Source organism: Pteropus medius, unplaced genomic scaffold (assembly GCF_902729225.1).
Source record: "Pteropus medius unplaced genomic scaffold, Ma_sr-lr_union100, whole genome shotgun sequence".
In the NCBI taxonomy this organism is placed as follows: domain Eukaryota; kingdom Metazoa; phylum Chordata; class Mammalia; order Chiroptera; family Pteropodidae; genus Pteropus; species Pteropus medius.
Genome location: NW_024349803.1, coordinates 3,643,823 through 3,664,808, shown reverse-complemented (window position 1 = coordinate 3,664,808; position 20,986 = coordinate 3,643,823). Strand labels below are relative to the sequence as shown.

General features: G+C 40.1%; 1 protein-coding gene across 2 annotated transcripts in view; it reads left to right on the top strand.

Annotated features, from left to right (window-relative positions):
* Window positions 1-64: 64 nt before the first annotated feature.
* Window positions 65-20,986, top strand: part of OXNAD1 (oxidoreductase NAD binding domain containing 1) — a 34,502-nt gene continuing 13,580 nt past the window's right edge. Inside the window, exons 1-5 of one of the 2 annotated variants that reach the window (XM_039837050.1) lie at window positions 65-535; window positions 4,997-5,152; window positions 6,962-7,088; window positions 7,383-7,446; window positions 18,422-18,528. In XM_039837050.1, the coding sequence (XP_039692984.1) occupies window positions 6,970-7,088; window positions 7,383-7,446; window positions 18,422-18,528 (290 nt within the window). In that variant the 5' untranslated portion in view covers window positions 65-535; window positions 4,997-5,152; window positions 6,962-6,969. The remainder of the gene's footprint in view (window positions 536-4,996; window positions 5,153-6,961; window positions 7,089-7,382; window positions 7,447-18,421; window positions 18,529-20,986) is intronic. The other variant, XM_039837051.1, reaches the window with a different exon arrangement.

Sequence of the window (20,986 nt, the reverse complement as noted above, 5' to 3'; positions counted from 1 at the left end):
ACCCTGTAGCGGTCACCATGGAGATGCCTGAGCGAGGGGGCGGAGACAGCGGAAGACGGCGCTCACTGCCGAGTCGTCGTGCACCGCTTCGCCCATTGGACGGAAGCGACCAATAGACGTGATGACCGGTCGCGCTGCCGCTACGTCACGACGGGGACACCTGGAAGCTTCCAGGCACGGCCGTGGAATTTGGCCCGGGTCTGCAGCCTAGGTTTCCGTAGGGCTGGCGGCGCGGAGGCGTTTGACCGCGGCTGCTGTTGGGTGAGCTCATGTCCACCGACCTTAGGAGGCCCCAACCAGACCCGGCTGAAGGCCGCCGCAGGCCTAGGGAGCAAACTTCCCGCGCTCGGCGCCCCTGGGGCAAGAGCCGCCGCTCTGGTCTTCGGCAGCGGCACGAGCAGTTCAGCTTTCTCGGTCTCCCTCCGTGCCTTCCCGGTGACGGACGAAAAGCAACCTTGGAATTTCGGTTAACTGGGTGACCTTGAGCTCAGAGCGACGTCTAGCTTGTATTTCCTCGCTGCACTCGTCTCTTCAGGTATATCTCCGCTTCTTCCTTACTCCCTATTATATCCAGATGCCCTAAATTGTTTTGCTGAAAGGATCAAGACCTGGGAGACGGACTGAGTTCTACTCCTATGTGTGCCAAGCATATGACATTATTTACTGCAGTGATTTGTAGTAACATTGAAAACGTCATCTTTTATTTAGAGAGTTTACTATGTGCGAGATGTTGCGCTAAGTATAATCTTCCATTAACCTTGGGAGTTTAGATGTTACTCCATGTTATTAATCTTCAAACTAAGATACAGAGAGTTGAGAATCTTGACCAAAATCATATAACTAGAAGATGAAGAGCCTGTGTGTTGCCAAAGCTTGGGAACAAATTCATTAACTTACGTGAACCACAATTTCTTTTTCATAAAAGTAATGGCATCAGCAGGCAGAGTTATTACCACGAGGCCTATTTATATGGGAAATGAAATACAGATAAAAGGTGCTCTGTCTTGGAAGCAGTGCTCGTGCCTGTTTTAGTACAACATGGAGATATTGCTTCATTGCTAGGCATTAATTCAAATCTTGGCAGAGAAGGAATGCAATGCAATAAAAAAAGCTCTGCTGAGAAGCAGACCTGGGCTCAGAATCTGACTATTGTGGAACTAGCTCTGAGAGCTGGTTCTTGTTTCTTCTGACTGAAAAAGGATTGGATTAGAGATGATTGGCAAGATCCATTTCAGATCTAACATTCTACTTTTGTGTGGAAATGATGAGTTTTATTTGATTCAGCAACTGCATGTACCATATTTAGTTTATGTTAATATAATACATATACATAATACACATACACATATGTACACATCCCTATGCTTATTTATGTACACAAATGTTTGCATGAAGTTACCAAATTTTATGCACACTGAAATGAAGTTCCACCTGGTTTAGCTCTTTTCAGACTTGAAAACCTAAAGGCAGAGGAGTCTTTGGGAGAAGATTCAGAAGTTATGTTAAAGGAGTTTATACATTGTTTCAAAGGCTCACAGACACTCCATTTCGCATAACTGGAGATCTACCCAGCAGTTAGGAAAGATTTTTAAACTTTTTGAGGGTTAACTAGGATGATTCTGCTTTCTTTGAGCAAAAAAGGAATTCTAGCAAAGCCAGCTTAGCCCAGTGACTGTTCTCTGTAGACACAGATACTTCCTAGGTAGCATCTTGGAGACAGGAGGGCAGGGGAGAATCTTCAGTGGCTATTCTGTAGTCCCAATGAGCATTTTGAGGTTGGGAACCATCTTTAGTTCTTCAGTGCTTCTTAGAATAAGTACCTACAAATTAAAGATGAGCCATTTTTGAGTGTACAGAAATGGGTGCAGTCATATTTGATTCATGGAAGTATAAATTGGTAGACCTTTTGGAAAGCAGTTTGGATCTATCAAAAACAATTTTCTAGGGAATCTTAAAATCTGAGGTTAGTCCTAAAAGTTACAGGAGTCGTTGGGTAATTTTTTTTATAATTTCTTTGTAATTTTCCAATTTTTCTTTGAGTACATATTACCTAAAATGGAAGAAGAAAAATTAATGAGACATGAATTAATAATTGACACTATGTGCCAGGCACTGTACCAGATGGTTTACATGCATTATTATATCATTAAAATCACCCAATGAGGTAATAGGTATCATCAGTACCATCTTCACCATTGGGAAATTTGAGATTTCGGGGCTAAGGAGACTTGCCTAAAGAGGCAAAGCTAGTGAGTGGCAGTAAGTTATGGTGAGAACTCAAATCCGTCTGATCCCAGAACCTAGGCTTTTCATAACTTTGATGCCATCTTGATATGATGGTGTTGAAGCAGAGCTAGATTAAACAAGTAGCCCTGAAGCTCTGCAGACTGCTGAGATTTTTGCTAGAGCTGTGCTGATTCCCTTGAGACCTAGATTTGGGTGTCTCCTTGGCCTTCCAGACTGTTTTCATCCTGCCATCTGTTGGCCATACCCTTGTCTGGCTAGAGGAAGTTCCCTGTATGGTTCTGTGCAGTTTGAGTTCATTCTGTGCTGAATAAAATAAAAACATAGCCAAACATGTGCGTTTTTTTTTCTCCACCCAGTATTTTAAATAAAACATTACAGTAACTACTAAACTTTACATTTATTCCTGAAAGGTAATGGAAACATTCAGTAATGCGACATTTCGGGACCCTGGAAGCATGACAAAAGCAGATTTACTAGTTGCTATAGGATCATTTGAGGTCAAAAATTTTTTTTTTAAAATCATGAAATGTTAACACTACTGATCTGGAAATTAACAGTGACTAAAATAATTAGCATAAAATCAAGTTTGGAAATAGATCATAATTATGTAATAGAAACTGTTCTATGAGTGCTGTTGTGTATCAGGCTAAGGGGAGTTGTTTATTAGCAATATCAAACCACTACCTCTTTAGATTGTTTGGTAGGGAGGCAGGGGGTTAATGTATTTGGGTTAGGTTTTTGTAACACTCTTCTTCCTTGCCAGATACTTCCATAGATATTTATTCCTCTAAGCAATCCAATGAAGTAGTGTTGGCATTCCCATTTAAAAATGGTCAAAGATGACTGGCCTAAGATCAAAAAGCAGGAAGGAGTCAGACCTGAGCCCAGTACCACGGATTACAAATCAAGCACTCTCGAAATAACTTGGACACTGCTAGGGTTCCCTTACCAAATGCTAAATGCCCAGAAGCCCCTTACTCCCTCAGTGGCACCGAGGATTCTAAATCAACAGATGCCATGGTATTTCTGTGAATTTACTTCATTTCAGCATTAATGCTTTCTGAGGCATTTCTGATTTTTCTCTCACTGTTCTCTCACACTTCATCCAATCTGTCAACACGTCCTAGGGCTCTAATTCCAAGATACATTCCATGCTCATCTACTTATGTCATCTCTGTAGCTTTGTCCCACTCTAATCTTAGACTGGGGCTTTCTAACTGGACTTCCTGCTTAAACTCTTGCCCCTCTGTGATCAGTTCTTCACTTAGCAGTGTGCACGATCTTTTAATGTAGATTAATCATGTCCCTCTCCTGCTTTATTCAAACACTTTAGTTCCTTCCAGTTGCCCTTAGAATAAAGTACGTACCCTTACCATGGCCTGATGTGATCTGGCGTGTGCTACCTGCTCGACTTCATCTCATATCACTCTCACCTAGCTCACTGCTGTCCAGTCACACTGGCTGTGGTTCTTCTAACACACCAAATATACTTATTTCTGTGATTGGGCCTCCGCCAAAATGCCGTGCCTTTAATGTTTGCTTCGCTGCCTCTTCATCATCATTCAGGTCTCAACTAAAATGTCTCTTGAGAGAGAGCTTTCCTGGTATTTCCTCACCTGCCCCATCACTTATTTCCTCTTATCACACACATTATAATCTGTAATTATCTCATTATCTGTTTACTATTATCTGTCACACGCACTGTAATAAAAGCTGCATGATGGCAAGGTCCTTGTGTCTGGTTCTTTACTCTGTCTCCATGGCCTGAAATGGTGCCTGGCACCCCATTAATTGTTAAATAAATTTTGTGTACTTATTGAACAGAAACCAGTATGGTTCATTTTAAATATCAAATTTAATCTGTTGCTTGCAGTAATTTTTTTTTTACTGCATAAATGGATATGTTTTATTTGGCATTTATGATAGTTTTCTCTGTCTTAGAAATAGAGCTAATTAAGAATATTTTTGGTGAGGTAAGTAAGGCCTATGAGAATACAGACGTTTATGGAATATTCTTGTTTGTATGGTTTTAGAAAATAATATGTTACTGTTGCATAGTTAATTAAATATTTACATCAAATATATGAAACCATTTGATATATTTTAAAAAATAGGTAGTTTTGTTTTTTAAATACCTTATTGCTTTGGAAGTCACTTTGAACACATTTTTATAAAAATACCCTTTATTTACCAGTAGGTGGCACTCTCGGTCATGATTACTATTATAAAACAAGATTTTAGAATTTTAGAGAACAGCTTGTAAAAATTAACATTTCTTTGTTTTCTAGTTTGAGTGGTAGGCCATTCAAACAGCATAATCACTAAAATATATATCTTATGTGAGGACAGTTTATTTTAGCAATAGTTGTCTAAAACATTGAGCAGAACAATGTTTCATATTAAACTATATATATCAGTTAATTTTTATGAGAGAATTTGGCCTTAAATGACACTGGCTGTATCATTCCAGCTGTTGGTCTGGTTTTTCCTGAGTAGCAGGAATTAAAGGCCAAGAAAGATGAAAAGTGAAGCAGTAAGAGAAGCAATTAGGAAAGTAGAAAAAAAAATCAGAAAAAAGAAAAGTGGAAGCATGAAGAGGAAGAATTGATGGAAAGGGGATAATTGAGAATAGACTTGCCGTGAGGTGATTCCTGCTGATTATAATGAGCTTTCCTTCTGCAGCTAAGAAATAGTAATGCTTTTTAAGTTTCCCAAAACATTTTCTTATATGTCGTCTCTGCCATTACAGGAACTTTGTGGGAATGTCAATATATGGAAACACTGTTCGTGTTCCAACTGGTGTGTATCCGAAGGTCTCAGTATAATACCAGGACCAAAATATTGCATGTCAGTCAGTCAGCCAGCCATATACTTAATGACTCCTAGGATCTCATGGGCTTCTAAAGTAAGTTTCTTTCAGTGATTAACATGCCATTTTTGGTTTAGCACATTTTGAAGGAGAGAAACTACATTTAGTAGTCTTGCATGAGGTAAAGGGGCCTTATACTTTTTTCATGTACTAGGGAAAATATCAAGTAACATGTTCATCTACCAAGATGCTACATCATACAATGGTATCTAAAGATTAGTTATGAAACGGCGGCTTTTTGATAGGATTTAATTATAACTGAATAAATTAGATGTGACTTATATCACCACCTGATTTATTTACTTTTATTTATGTTCTATCTCTGCCTTCTAAAATATAAGCTCCCTAAGAAGGTTTTTGTTTTGTTCACGTCTGTATCTTCAGTGCCTGCCACATAATGGGCTCTTAATAAATATTTGTCAAATGAATGGCTAAATTAATGAATATGGAGTAGGAACATAAGCACACCTAGCTTGAATATTTTTCTAACACTAAGTTTATTACCATTAATTTATATAGTACCTTCAAAAGAACTTAGAAAAAAAGAGTGTTCACATTTGTCTCCATTTATTTGCAAGCTAACTAAGGTGGGTAAGGACAGATACAGCAGTATAATGTGTTAAAAGCAGCCACCTTGGCTATAGAAATATTTACAAATTAACTGAGGAAAGCAAAATGGTAGAAACCGAAAAAATGCATTATCTGACTCCCAATCAGTGATTTTGCTGATAGGCTAGTAGTTTTTAGAATTTGAAATGTTGGGAACCTTTCTGGGTTTTTGTTTTTTAAATTTTTTATTGAAGTTTATAACGTACAAACAGAAAAGTACAAAAATCCTAAGAGGACAGCTTGATTAATTTTTTCATTAAGACAATTTTTTTAGAGCAGTTTTGGGTTCATAGCAAAATTGAAGGGAGAGTACAGAGATTTCTAATATACCCCGGCCTCACAGATGTACAGCCTCCCCTGTACAACATTTCCCACCAAAGTGGTACAGTTGTTAAAATTGATGAACCTACATTGACACATCATTATCACCCAAAGTCCATAGTTTACAGCTGACTCTTGGTGTTGTATGTTCTCTGGATTTGGACAAATGTTTAATGATGTGTGTCTATCATTATGGTGTCATACAGACTATTTTTACTGCCCTAAACATTCTTTGTGGTTTGATGAATTTTTACAAAATGAGAATACTCTTGTAATCGGCATTCAGATTAAAAAACAATGTTGTCAGTTCCCCAAGGGTAACTGCTAACTTGATCTTCAACTTTGTAGATTAATTTTTTCTGTTTCTGTACTTTATATGACTGGACCCATAGAATTTGCACTTTTAGAGTCTGACTACTTTCATTCTTTTATTCAATATTTGTGATATTTACCTGTGTTATGAATATAGTTGCAGTTTGTTCGTTCTCATTGCTGTAAACCTCAGACAATTTGCCCCTTGCACTTAAACAAGAAATGTTAAAACTTATGTGATGCTGTTTGGGCGGAATAAAACTATCAGGCAATTAGAAAATCTCTCCTCTTCTGTAATAGCTTAAGATTAGTCATAGAGCTTGGTCAGAGATTTTGGAAACTAATAGAGAATATGAATATTTGATGGCACCAATAATTACATATGTATGTACTGTAGAGATCCATTGAATCAGCTCTAAATAATGGCAGTAATTTTCTCAGGGTGAAGTTAGGCCCTTAATTGCTTTGTTGTTAGATGAGTAAGAACATAAGCACACCTAGCTTGAATATTGATTGGCCCCTTCTTCACTGGCCCCTAAAATAGTCTGATATTTTTCTGATTTTTCTTAAAATATTTTAACTTTTAGTTTTATGTTTGCCCAGGAAGCACCATGGCTTGTGCTGCTGTTGTGGTCTCTGGGTTTTTACGAAGCTCTGTTGGAGCCATCTGCACCCAGGCTGCTTCGTTGAGATTGACGCCCAGTGCCTTGCGCCATCTTACTCTAGCCAGGTGAGCCACTGCCCTTGAGTGTCATTTGAGGTCGATTTTCAAAGAGACCTGACCTGCTGTTGGTTACGAGAGGCATTTCAAACTCCTGAAATCATAACATAGCATACTGCTTAAATGTGCATAACATCAGTCAATTGTTAAACTGCAGTTAGACGTGCAAATTTTCATTGACCATTTTCTAGGATCCATAATGTTATATTGTATTTTGGATAGTCATGATATTACAGGGGAAACTAATTTAATGATTTCTCATGAGGATAATTTTTAATAACCTAATTTTACTTTCTATTAAAGCATAATGAAATCCAAAAAGAAAACTGATCACTTGGAGAGAACTGCAAATGTCGTTCGACGGGAGGTTTGTATCTTTGGGCTGTGGCAAGTTTTCTTAGGCCGGACAGTTTGTACACAGTTTGACTGCCTTATGGAGAAGATAATAGATGAGCTTGACCTTTGAAGGACAAAGGTTATTTTTTTGTTCAGAACTTTTCTGAACAGGACATGTGACAACTGATTTGAAAAGATGACAGTGAAATACTCAAATTTTTCCCTTTGAACTTGGAACGAATGGATTAATTTTTGGTGGAAGAAATATAGCAGCAATTCAGGAAACTGTCCTCACAGGTATGATGTGTAGGGTTGTGTTTTAGGGATAGAACTTCTTTTAGAGCCTACATTTTATGAATAGCTTAGCTTTTCTTTCTTTCTTCATTCGTTCCTTCTTCCTTTCTTTTTCTTTTTCTTTTTCTTTTTTTTTTTTTTTTTTTGACATTATGTGTCAAGGTCCTTCTTCTTATCCCTACTTTAGAACAACTTCTATTTCATTAAGGGAGAAAGTACTGACATCTGAGAAAGGAAGGTGGACGAGCTCTTGGTACTGTTCCCATGAGCAGACTTTTTTCCACCATATTCAGACTAGAGAAGGTTAATCCACCGTCTGAAGGGGTGCCAAGGGCTGAGGAATAAGGATCCTCACCCTTTAACTCAGTGAATAACCACATTTTCTTTTACAAACATAAATTGGAACTTTGTTTTGCTTTTTGAGTGATTCTTCACATATTTAGATATATTGAGTTTAGTGTTATAAGTTAAAAAAATTTCACATAAAGAATGATTTATACACTTCTGTAACACGGTTAGACATTGTATTGTCACAGTAGCTTAACTTTAATAATAGCAGGACACTTTTATGTTCAAGAGTATTGTTTAGGCCCCACTTTTCAAGCTAATACTATTTTCAGAAAATTGCTTTGGCACTAAGGGTGGTATGTTTGTGGATTCAGCTCTAAGCCAGTGTTTTGTGAGGTCCATGTAAAATTAGTTCTGCATAACATTTATGGATGTGTGGGAAAATATGCTTTTCTCACCAATGATAAATCCAAAAATACTTTTTTGGGGTGTTTGTTCAACACACAAAAATGCTGACTCTGTAAATGTGAGATCTGTTAGAATTTCTTTTTTGAAAAGTGAAACCTTACCAGTTTTGAAGAAAAAGAGGTTTAACAGTCGTAGACTGTACTCTTTTCTATTATATTTTGAGGCACGTAGAACTGGTGCAGAATTTGGCAGACTTTCTGTAAAGGGCTAGATAGTATTTTAGACTTCATGAGCCATGCTATCTATCTTAGCTCTAACTACAAAACTCTGCCTTTATAGTGTGAAAATAGCCATAGATAACACATAGACAAATCAGTGTGGTTGGGTTCCAATAATATGTTCTTTACCAAAACATGCAGATTTGGTCCGTGGATCATAGTTTGCCAACCCCTGAATTAGCCATTTCTGAATTTTATAGGACAAAATTATTGAGACTTTTTGGGGTGGTTATTTTGAGCCATGTTTAAGAAAACTACACAGAAAGTTAATGTGAACTCTAATAGTGTGACTGAAAAGCTGAGGATTTTAATTCCCAGAAGTCAGAAAATTACAGGGCTAATTCCATCTATGCTCTTACTTTGGTGGAAGAATTTTCCAATTGCAACTCTTATCTTTTTCGTCTGTTTCTAATTTCCACTCCTTTCCCAAAGAGAAAAAGAGCTGGGAGCTGGGAGGAGCTGGATAAAGCTAGATGATGTCTGGGGTCACTACCTGAGTGGTATAAAGTCATCAAAGCTCACCTCAGTCCTTCCACAGGACAGCTCCTAGCCATAGAGCGGAAGCTCAACCTTGGACTTGCTGAAATGAATAGCGCTTCAGGTTGGGACGTAACAGAACTGGCTCACCTCATGGTCTTGTCTGTATTGCAGATATACTTTACAAAACTCTCCACCTGCTACTTGCTCTTCAGTTCAAATCTGAAGTAGCCTAGGGATAAGATTGCATCTGCATCTTGCAAAAGACGAAGTAGAGCCTAGGAGCTATCTAGTGGCTTCTCCCAGGGCCAGAGGGAAGCTCCAGCCCAGGTCTATGCTTCTTAGGCCAAAGGACCCTGCTGCCCCTTCCAGAGTGGGTAGAGAATGGAGCACTCATCCACCCAGAAATGTCCTTTCCTTATTAGACACTGGGTTTCCTTTAGAGAACTTACTGAATGACTATGATATAATGTTAATGCTTCTTACTTGGGGCTGTAAATAAATGTAACCAATTTGGGATCATGCTGATGCAGGAAACTGAGCTCTGAATTGAATGACATTGGACTGTGTTGCGTTCACATTTTTTTCTTAGGGATCAAAGAATAACAGGGTAACAGAAATGTCAAGTAGGTAAGAGTAGAAATATTGTAGTGCAGTAAGATTGTTCAGGTAAAACTAAGATTTCATTGGAGGAGTCACTGTGTGCTTGGTCCCTGCAGAGAGCTGACCCACCAAGCAAGATGTACTCTAGTCATCAATTTGATGGGAGAGTTTGGTAATGAAAGAATATTTTAAATTACTAATTCTTATGTAATAATTTGAAAATATGCCAGGTTCTGGGTTACAGCATTGAAAATGATAAATAAGATCCCTGACCTTAGATTCTAGTGGAACTCTGATCAGAAGGAACTGGTTTTGTGCATTTAACTGACTTTGGAAAAACCACTAATGCTTTTTCAATTGTACTTGTTTGCTACTTCTAGAAGTCTGTGCTTACAGATGCCTCATGTGTATTGTTACCTATTTCTTTACAGAGCACTTGATGATATAGTAAGTTGTTACTTGATTCTCACAACCACCCTGGGAGAGAAGTACAGGGGTCCTTATTCCCATTTCACAGATGAGGAAGTTAAGACTTTGGAGATTTAGACAGGGTGGTTCTGCTTCCTGACTTCCCTGGCTTATGCCCCTTGTCCTGGTGGAATTATCAATAGCACCCCCTTTCTTTTTCATAAATGCCATGTTTTGGATAATAAATTACATTTTCAGCCTAAGTTTGAAAGACTTGTTCAAGTAAGTGGAGGATTCAGTCTTTGAACTCAAATCTTTGACATCAAGTTGGTTTTTCTACTACAAAAAAAAAAAAAAATGTGACACTTGACTTAGATAAAGTTTAACTGAGCAACACAGTGGAAGATAAATTTCACATATCCTCTTCATTGTTCAAAATCAAAACTTCACTTAGGTGTTACTGGGCGGAAGAAAGGAAGCAGTTATACTGGCACAGTAGTTAGCTAACAAATCAAATGGCTGGGCTCCTGGGACAGGGACCTTTGGCAATCCTGTGGATCCCAGTGCTGATTATTAAGGACTGATAATCTGCTGGACTCGTGGTTTTGCTGAGGCCTAGGTTTGAGTGAGATGGGCTGCTTGGCTGGAGAGCTGGCCCATATCCTGAGTTTAACGTTTACTATTTGTCATCACCTACACATTTTGGGAAGAGTGTATGCTGGAGTGGCCATCTTCATCTTGGTGGGAGAGGAGAGCATCTCTCTAATATGGAACATTTCCCAGTAGTTGGACACCTAGTTTGCTTTGATTGTCAGAGTCTGTTGGTTGGAGAATCTGGGACAAGTAGTGCTTGGCTTTCCAGTTTCATGGCACTGTCAACTCTGGCTGAGCAGAGAGAGCTAGGGAGAAACCTCAGGCACCCACCACCTAGAGGTAACCGTGAGCATGTAGAGGGCCTGGGCCGCAGATCCTTGGAGAAATTTCCAAGGAAGTTCAGTCTGATGGCTCTGGCAGCTGGCCTCGGGGTCCCCAGGGTACACAGCTCACCCTGCAAAGAGGGAGCCCCCTAGAGGAAGATCCAGCTTAACAGTGCTGTAGCCACAGTGTCTAGCACAGTGTCAGCATGCTGTAGGCATTCAGTATGTTTCCTTGAGCAGCATCAACAAGTGTTAATCTCACCTCTGTGGCTAGTTACCTGTACTACCTCTGGTGAGTCACTTTGTAAAGTAGCAGCAGTGACAATCAGGTGATGATGTGAGTGTACTCTATGGTTCTGTATAGATATGAGCTGTGAAAAATGAGGACCTGCCTCTACTTCTACTTAACTATGTCCAGAACTTAACTTGTTCATGTCTAAAATGTATAGTGTTAGTGCTTTTTAATAAATTAAGTAATCTAAGAGGCAAGGCTTTTTTCCATTTTACCTCCAGGAATCTAATCAAATGAAATGGATTTTATTTTAATATCAGCAGACATGTGTTAAGTGCCTGCTGTGTGCCCAGCCCTGTCATAGGTGCAGGGGACACAGCAGTGCATGAGGCAGGTAAAGTCCCTGTTGTACATGGAACTTATTACGGTACAGATAAGCCAGAGACTGTCACATGTGATATACGCTACGAAGGAAATAAAACAGGGTAATGGCTGGGGACAAGGGTGCTATTGTAAATGGCTGTGTAACATTTGACCTGAGACTTGAATAAGAAAAAGAGCCAGCCAGGTGCACAGCATTCCTGGCAGAGGGACTGGCAAGGGCCAAGGCTTTGAGGCAGGAAGGAACTTGGCATGTTCAGAGGAAGGTGGTTGGATGAGAGGTAGGCAGGGCCCAGCTTGTATAAACTGCTGTGGGCTTGGATTAGGAGTTGGATGGTTTTGTGCAGGGAAATGACATATGATATACATTTTAAATTGGTCATCTATTTGCTTGGGAAAGCACTGTTTTTTTTGTTGTTGTACTTTGACACCAGATTGGAGGCTACTGACCTAGTCCTAGAAGAGGTGATGGTGGCTTAGAGTAGGATGGTAGTGGTGGGGATGAAGAGCATTAGGTGGATCTGGGACAGAGGTAGGGCTAATGGGGTTCACAGAATGAGAGGAGAGGAAACATATTTCTAGCTTTGGGATTTGAATAATCTAGGTAGATGATGATGGTGACATATATTTGCTAATGTGGAGCAGAATAAGTTTGGAGAAGGGGAAATAACTCAATTTTGGAATAATCTGGGATGGGAGGTGGGAAGTAGATGGAGTTACAGATGAAACAATATTAACCATGAGTTATATCAACTTATATTAACAGTTGAATCTGGAACATGGGTTCAATGGAGGTTCATTATATTATTTTTACTAGTTTTACATGTTTGAAATTTCCCATAATAAAAAGGAAGAAACTTTGGGAGATAAGATTGAGTTCTGTGTTGGATGTGTTGTTTGAAAAGGAAATTCAAAGTGACAGTTGGATATATGAGTTTGGAGTTCACTGCTGGAAATAAAAAGTTTAAGCCGTGTAGAGAGTAAGGGAAGAAAGAAGGCCCAGGCCTCAGCCCTGGGTGTGTTAACATGTAGAGGTTAAGCAGAAGAGGAAGGACCAGGAGAGAAGAGGGAGAGGGAGTGGACAGTGAGGCAAGAGGGGAATCAGCAGGGTGCTGGTGAAGCCAAGAGGAAAAATGTTTCAGGGAGAGAGGGGCCACACGTGCTGGATTCTGCTGAGAGGTCGTCGTTGGATTTAGCTAAGCAGGTAGTGGGTGACTAGAATGATCGGCTTTAATACATTACTGAGTGTAAAAGCCTGACCGTATTGTGTTGGAGAGAGAACGGGAGATAAGAAAGTGGAGCCAGGACCATATATAACTCTTGAGAGTCTTTCACGTGAATGGGAGCAGAGAAATGGGGCAATAGCTGGGTTAAGGGAGAGGATTTTTTTTTGCAGGGGGGTTAATTTTTTGTTTTTGGTATTTTGAGAAGCATTAAAAGCACAGTGGCCAAGTGCCTGGATTCCAGTCTCTGCCACATACTAGCTCTGGGACCTCAAGTTTTCTCATATGTAAAATAAGGATAATAGTAATACTTACCTTTTAGGGTTTGTGTGAAGATTGAATGAATTAATGTATGTGAAGTACCTAGAACATGGTAGGCTCTATATATAGGTGTTTGTTGCTGCTGCTGCTATTTGAGGTGGAAGTGCGCGCACATGTTCTTGTGGAGGGGGGAGAAGGGGTGATACTTGCTCGAGTAAGGCCTGAGAAGGCAGAGCGGAGGTCGGCCCAGCGGACAGGTTAGCCCTTGGTAGGAGCAAGGAAAGTTCATTTGCCAGGATGTAGTGTTGATGGGCATATGCCACTTAAGAAGTTGTACGGTTGACAGATTTTGTGGACTTTCCTTGTCAGGAAATCACTTCAATAAAACCAGTTTCTTTTCATCAGGTTCCTACTCATCAGATTGGTCCTCTGCCCCAATTTAAATAATATCTCTGGGCCTTGGTGTCCTTATGTGTAAAATGGTATTTTTGATGATGAGTGAATTTTCCTTCAACTCTGAAATTCTCTGTGCCCTCTTTTGTTTAAGGTCATCGCTAACCTTGGCTTTGTTTAAATTTTTAAGCCAGCAAATGAATGAATGGGAATGAACAGAGGAAGCCAGTCAAGTTCCCCAAAGAAAGACCTATTTCCTGTACAGAGACTTTTGCAGCAGCATCAAGATATCCTACATAAAACCTGCTTTTTAAACCAATGTGATGGAATTTCCTTTTAGATGCTGACTTCGTCAAAGCATTGAGAATGTGTGCTAGTAAAAGGTTGGCAAATGTATTGTTATTTTATTGAACAGTAGAAGACTCTAAATGTTATTTTATGGAAAACTTCATTTCCTGCCATGTGTTTTAACTTAGGACATGGCCAGCTGAGGTTTCAGTTGTGAAATCTTTTGATCCATTAAGTATGAGAACAAGTACAAGTTAAATCATAAAGTTTCTCCATCATGTTTTACTTATTCAGTAAATGTAGGGAAAGAATGGCGTACAAGGGCCGTGATTACAGATCATAATCATTCGAAACTAGCTTCAGAATAAAGATGCGGCCTTCAAAAAGATTTTGCTAATGTTTTTAATCCACATTGCTAGAAACCTTTATATAGTGTACATTATTTGTATTAATTAAATAGAACAAAGAGTTAAGAGGGAGGCATGTCTTGAAAGGTATTTCGTGTCACCAGTTATAGCAGTTTTGCTCAGATTATTAGGACAAATAGTGACAGGTATATATTACTGTTAATGTTGATGCCAATAAGCATAAAGCATCTGGGAACATTTTTGGTCAGAGACAATCCAAATAAAAGTAAGACTTTTTCAATAGAAAGTGTAACATTTTCCCCTTCTTCATTGAATTTTATATTTAGACATTGGCCAATTTTGGTGATTTCATTTCACATAGACTGGCATTTGACTGTGAAGAATGCAGACATGTTTCAGCTGAAATTCTGCGTTCCTCTCCCCCTTCCCCCGAGTGGTTATGAATGTTGATTTTTCTGCTACCAGGTGACTCTTTGGGATGTATTTAAAGCTATGTATCTGGTTTGGTTCATGAATCTGACAGATGCCAGTTAAGCTCTTATAGATGAAATAATCTAGCTCTTTGTTTTGTTTTTACAGATTATTATATTGAAAAAAAATAACGAATGTTTATAAAATAAACATTTTTTTTTGTAAGCCAAAAAAAAAAAAAAAATGAAAGCAATAATGTAAGGGAGAATCTTCTGATGATTCTTATTACTTGTCTTTGTAATAACATTTAAAATTGAATGTGTGACAGACCACGAAGATTCCTCGTCAAAAAGACATTTTCAGGAGAATTTGTATTTACATTAACATGTGCTAAGTATGATGAGAAAGGCTGAAATATTTTATGGGTAGAGTTGAAAGGGTGGAGAGAAGAGGAAAGACCTCGGGCGGAGGGTAGGTGGGTAGTGTTTGAGCAGGGCCTGGACGGTGGTTGAGGGATTGTTACACAGGACAGAGAGAGTATGGTACCTGCCGAGTGACCTAGGCAGCGTTTTGGGAGGCAGGCAAGTGTCAGGTGCCTTTGAAGACCAGTGAGTTGTTCAGTTTGGCTGGTAAACCTCTAGCATAGGGATTGAGGAGGAGCTTAAGCTGGAATGAATTACAAAGGCCTTTTACGTTGTTTTGTTTTGTTTTGTTTTGTTTGTTTGGTAATTGAATGTTGGAGAGCCCTTGACGGTTTTTGAGAGCAACTCAGTGAAGTCAGAACATTAGGAATATTCACTTGTTGGCTTCTTTGAGAGAGACAAAGAGGCAAAGGCAGCAGTTCAATTGAAAAGAAAAATTTTTTGGCTTAGGATGGTGGTGGGTGCACAAGTGGCAGAAAAGACACGAGCTGAGTTTACGGAACTTGGCTATGTTAGGGACATAATGCCTGGAAGAGTCAAAGACTCTGTGTGTGCGCGCATATGCTCATGTACCAAATGAAAATAGATTTGACATTACTGAGTCCAAGATGGGTCTGGAATTGAAATCCTGGTGATGGAAAGCAGCTGATTTTAGGGGGCTTTCAGCGGGCAGGGGTAGCCTTTTCCATCTCTCCATATCCAGTACCGGGCACCATGCTCAAGAAATGTCTGAACGAATATGGTGGATTTAGTTCTACAAATAAGTGAGTTTATTGTTGGGATAAGACTATCAAGTGATTAAGGGCCAAGCAGACCTAGGTTTGAATCCTGACTCAGCTGTTCCTGAGTCGTCGTGAGAAAGTTGTTGAACCCTTCCATTTCCTCATCTGCAGAATAGAGATGATAACACTATGTCTTGGGATATAGTATAATTATTCATATTAGCTGAATGAATCAGTGCACATAAAACATTTAACCCAGCATCTGGTATACACCCGAGATAAATGCTCCCCAGACATTGGCTGTTACAGGAGAATGTAGATGTGAGCCTGTGATTAGCAAAAAAAGTAACGAGTTGGGTGTGGAGGTTAGAGCTTTGGGATGCTTGAGGGCCTCAGCCTAGAGGTGGGAGAGGGAGTAGGAGTGAGGCCAATGAGAGAAAGTCCCATCGACGAAGTGGGAGGAGGAATGGTAAAGAAGAAGGATTGGGTCATAGGGGCAGAGGACCCGAAGCACTCAATGTCAGCTCTCCCAGGCAAGGAAAACGCGTCAGGATGGAAAAGAAGTAAAAAGCATCAAGTTCAGAGAGATCAGAGAGAGTGAGAACTGAGACCAGATATTGAATTTGTTCAGGAAGATATCCACCAACCTTAGAAGGAGAAGTTACGGAGAACATCAGGGAAAAGGGAAGATTCTGTCAGATAAAGAAGTATCAGAGGCAGGGATTAAAGGCAAAATTTCTAAAGTAGCTTCAAGACAGTATGGCTTTTAAATTTGTTCTAGCAAAGTAATTGATAGAATGTGGTACAAAGACCGACATAATTTACAGGTCCTTATTGTCATCCACGAGAACAGTCCCCATGGGGGTCTGCAAGGTCCTGCATGGCAGCACTGATGTGTTGGCAAATGCAATAGTAAGTGAAAAAGTGTAATGTATAAGGTAATAACAATATGGATAAATTCATTATAATTAATGCAATAAGATATATTATATCTGACATTATAATAAATATGTACTTACTATGGGCCAGCAGTGTTATAAATGCTTTGCATATATTATCTCATTTAATCCTCCCAGCAACTCTGAGGTATAGGTGTTGTTATTCTCATTTTATAACTGAGGTAGGCTAGGGAAATGTGCCCAGAGTCACACAGATGGTAGGTAAGCAAATTGCGGAGTCAGGATTAAATGACAGGCAATCTAGCTATAGAGCCCGTGCTGTTAACAGCCATACTATGCTGCTTTTATTTTGTTGCTGAATTGTTTAGAACGGGCAAACAGCATTGAATATCATGTCTGGTGAAGCAGAAGGTCTAGAGGGAGAAAACTTGAACATGAAGGAAAGGGCTGGTAGGAGCTGGTGAAGCATTGTTTCAGAGAGGATAGGCAGGACTAGGATCAGCAGTGCAGATCCGTGAAGGAAAATCACCCCACTTGCTCCCAGGGAGAGAAGAGAGAGATTAGCAAAATACAGAGAAAGAGAGCCAAGGGACTTCATAGGAGTAAGAGAAAGAAAATTTTAACAGATTTTGAGGTGGTGAGGGAGACCACCATCCGTCCTGAGAATTCTCCAGTGGATTGTTAAGAATGTTTCCCACTGATAGTTTGATTAGACCTAACTAATCCTATTGGAGACAGGGGGCTGAATGAGCTAGTGTTAGGGCGGAAGGATCACCAACCTTGAACAGATTTTCAAGGCACCCTTGAATGGAGCCCAAGGAAAATGACTGTATTTTGTTCACCTGCTACTGATCTTGATTTGCTGCCGGAAGTGGAGTTGAACAGCAGTAGGACGTTGAAGAAGGAGTCATGCTGTCTTTTTTCGCCCTTTGTGCAGATATCCCAGGCTTAGAGAGAAAGAGAAACCCAAAGACAGAAGAAACAGAATGAAGGAAATAGAGACATTTTGAATTTGAGAGTTGCTGAGTCATGGATGGCACTTGACTGAAGAGTACCTAACTCAGACCTTTTTAGGATTTTCTAGAAACCAGATATCTGTAGTGAAGGGCTGTTGTTTTAAGATTGTAGACCATTTATATTTTGTAAAATATAATTAAAAAGGGATTATAAAAAATAAAATAAAGACTTAAGAAGTACAAACCTACTTTCTATTATTAGATTCAACAGGTACACAATTTACTCTAAAATTGTGAAAATAAAGTTTCTCAGTGCTTACTATTTTAACTTCTGAAATTTGCATGTCATGGATTTCTTGTAGGTTCGGAACAAACACAGGCTCACAGCTAATGGTGGGCCTCACTTTGAGGCTGTAGTACTGACAGGCTTTAGGTGCCAAACAGACTCGAAGTCCCAGTGCTCTTCCTGAAGTGCCCAGCCTGGTGCACGACACATGGCAGACACTCAACAAATAAATGCTTGTTAAATAGTCCCTTTGAGATGATATTGGTATGCAGAATAAAAGTCAATTTATATTTTAGCAAGTCTCTCAAAAACAAGATAATTAAAATTCATTCACCTGGTGATAGGCAGAATTTTAAAGCAGAGTGTGGTTTACCTTGTTTTGCAATGGTCAAAAACCACATCTTCATAATACCTGAGTTACCAGAAAGCCACAATTTGTTCTTGGCGTGTGTACACACTAACCTCAGCCACAGTTCATCTTTTGACTCAAGGTCGTGTCAGCAGCAAAGGTGTGTGGAGCTGCCAGTGAGTCACCGTCTGTGAAGAGGCTCTGCCTGCTTGTTGCTGATAAGGATTTTTCTTTTAAAGCTGGCCAGTGGTAAGTGGCTCTTCTGTTTCCTAAGTGTCATGAGTGTTTACGAAGGTGCCATCAGATAGACGGGCTTGTTTTATTTTCTGGACAGGGCTTCTGTGTCCAGCTATTTCTCCTGAGGAGTAAGAATTCTAGACCATCTCCATTCAGGGGGAGCCTTTTTTTTGGCACAGAGAATATGATTTCTTTCCTGGCCCCAGAGCTGACCTCGGTTTTGAGCCTGTGACCCTCTTAGTCATATATGAAAATTGCTGCCTTGAGTTTTCCAGATTGAAACAAAGCATCTAATTCTGGTCCATGGAGCTGACAACTCTGATAATTTTCCTCTGCAAGAATGGTTGCTTATAGAATGCACTGCAGTAATCTAATCTAATAGAATTATGAGTTGCTGGGTATTGATACGTTTTCAAAAATGAGTCTTCTTTATATTAAATACAAAATAAACAGCAGTCTGAAAATAATAACCAGTTATATCACAGAGCTAACTAAACTACCCTCTCAACTGAATTCCTGCATCACTCATATTTTATCTGGGTTGAGTTTATTATTGATCCTGAATTTATTATCAGGAGCCCCCAGTCAGACCCAGCCCACACCCACTCATGAGTCCACTCCATTCTCTGTGGACTAGTCAGTATGCTGATAGGGTAACAGCCCAGGTGTCCCACTGTTCCTGGGAATGGCCTCAACTGAGCTGAAATTCAGGCTGAATTGTAAATAAAGCAACTTGTATTTCCTTAGGAAAGGTGTGTTTGGGTGTACGTTTCCTTTATTTAAATAAAGCATTCATTTCTAAATGAATTTCTGGCATGTCAATCTCGGTAGTATTTCTTAGGAGTCACTTGACTAAATTTGGCAGTCCATCTGGAAATGTGGTTTTGTTAGAAGGAGGATGTGTGATAATAGCAAGTGTGATAATAGCAAGAGTTAGCAGTCTTGTGTTAATAGTTTGCCTTTGAATTTAGAACTAGGAAACAAGATGCTGATTGCAATAATTTGTGTTTGTGAAGCAATTTACTGCAATCTTTGCACATGTTCAGTGATACATATTAAATTCATTTGGGCTGTTTTTTGGGGGGGTTGGGCAACATTTTTACCCTTCAAAAATAGTTTAGCAGTTATTACATTGAAAAGTAGGAACTTTAATTGTAATGATCTGTCTTTCCATATTTCCCTGCTGTGGGAGTGTTTGTGTCCTGTGCACAGCATTGTCTCTGTGCCTTCAACTCCAAATCATGCAAATACCCTGAGCCCAGTCCCCAGTCTCCTGACTAGAAAAAGCCTGCGCACTGGTTTATAATGCTGCTGCTATGGTGTGCCTGCGAATGTATTAGCACTTACAAACTGTAGTTAGCTGATGAGAAAAACATCAGTTCTCTAGTGATAGATAAAGAAAAAAGGTCCCATTGTGATCCTCAGGATAAAATTATTCACTGTTGGGTGTTATATATCCCGTATCAGTGAATGGATTTAGTCACGTCACTGACATTAGGACTGGCTTTAGTATGCGCCTGGCAGACTCCTGCTTCAGAGGGCAAGCATGGGGTGGTCATCTCTGGCTGGTTAGGGATGCCCCTTTCCCTGCCAGATGTCCTTTCGGCACTCATTCCTGGCTCGTGGACCTTTTTTTTTTTTTTTAAAAAAAAAAATTACTCCCTTAGCACTGACTTATTGCATGGCTCTAGGGACTGTGAGTTCCTTTGGACACTTGACTTCATCGTGATAGAATGGGCATTTGCTTAGGTTGGTGGCGTCCACTCCTTCAGTGCGGTTGCTGGGACAGCTTGCACTGTAGGCTTCCTTAGATCATCATCCTGGTAGTAACCTCATGTGGCACTTTGAGGAGAGGGCAAGGATCAGGGAGTGGATGTGGCTGCCGTGTAGACTTTGTAGTTAGGATTATCAGAGTGGACTGCTGCTTATGAAGGGGAAGATTGCTTTTGGATGTATCATTCCTGTTGGGCCTATGTCTGGGCCATGATCCCACATCTCTGAATCCTCTGACACCTGCTAAATGGTGAGGGGGAGACTCCAGACCTGCCTCAGTGCTCTGGAGCTTTGGTCACAGATCCCAGGTGGATACCTTCGACGTAGACCAAAGGCACCGAGTTCTTACTGGGCCCTCCTGAGGGGACTGGTTCCTGTACAAGGAAACCAGTTCCAGGATCTCAAGTAATCCAATCCAGAGAGAAGAAACTTCCTCTCTGGATTTCTCTCACGAGCAGGGCTAAACTTTGTGGGCTTTTCTCACCAGTAGTTCCACCACTTAGCTCCTCTTTGGTGAGTCCTGCCCTTGACCTTCTCAGAATTCCTCCTTCCCAAGGACAGAAAGATTGAGGCTCCCTCTCGGGGCCAGAGAGGCCACTTACAGTGCTCGTGCAGTGTGTGAGTGTCCGGAGTTGTCAGATTCAGTGTTACGTGTGGTGCTCACTGCTATGGGCCAGACCCTTCCTCTAAGGGAGGC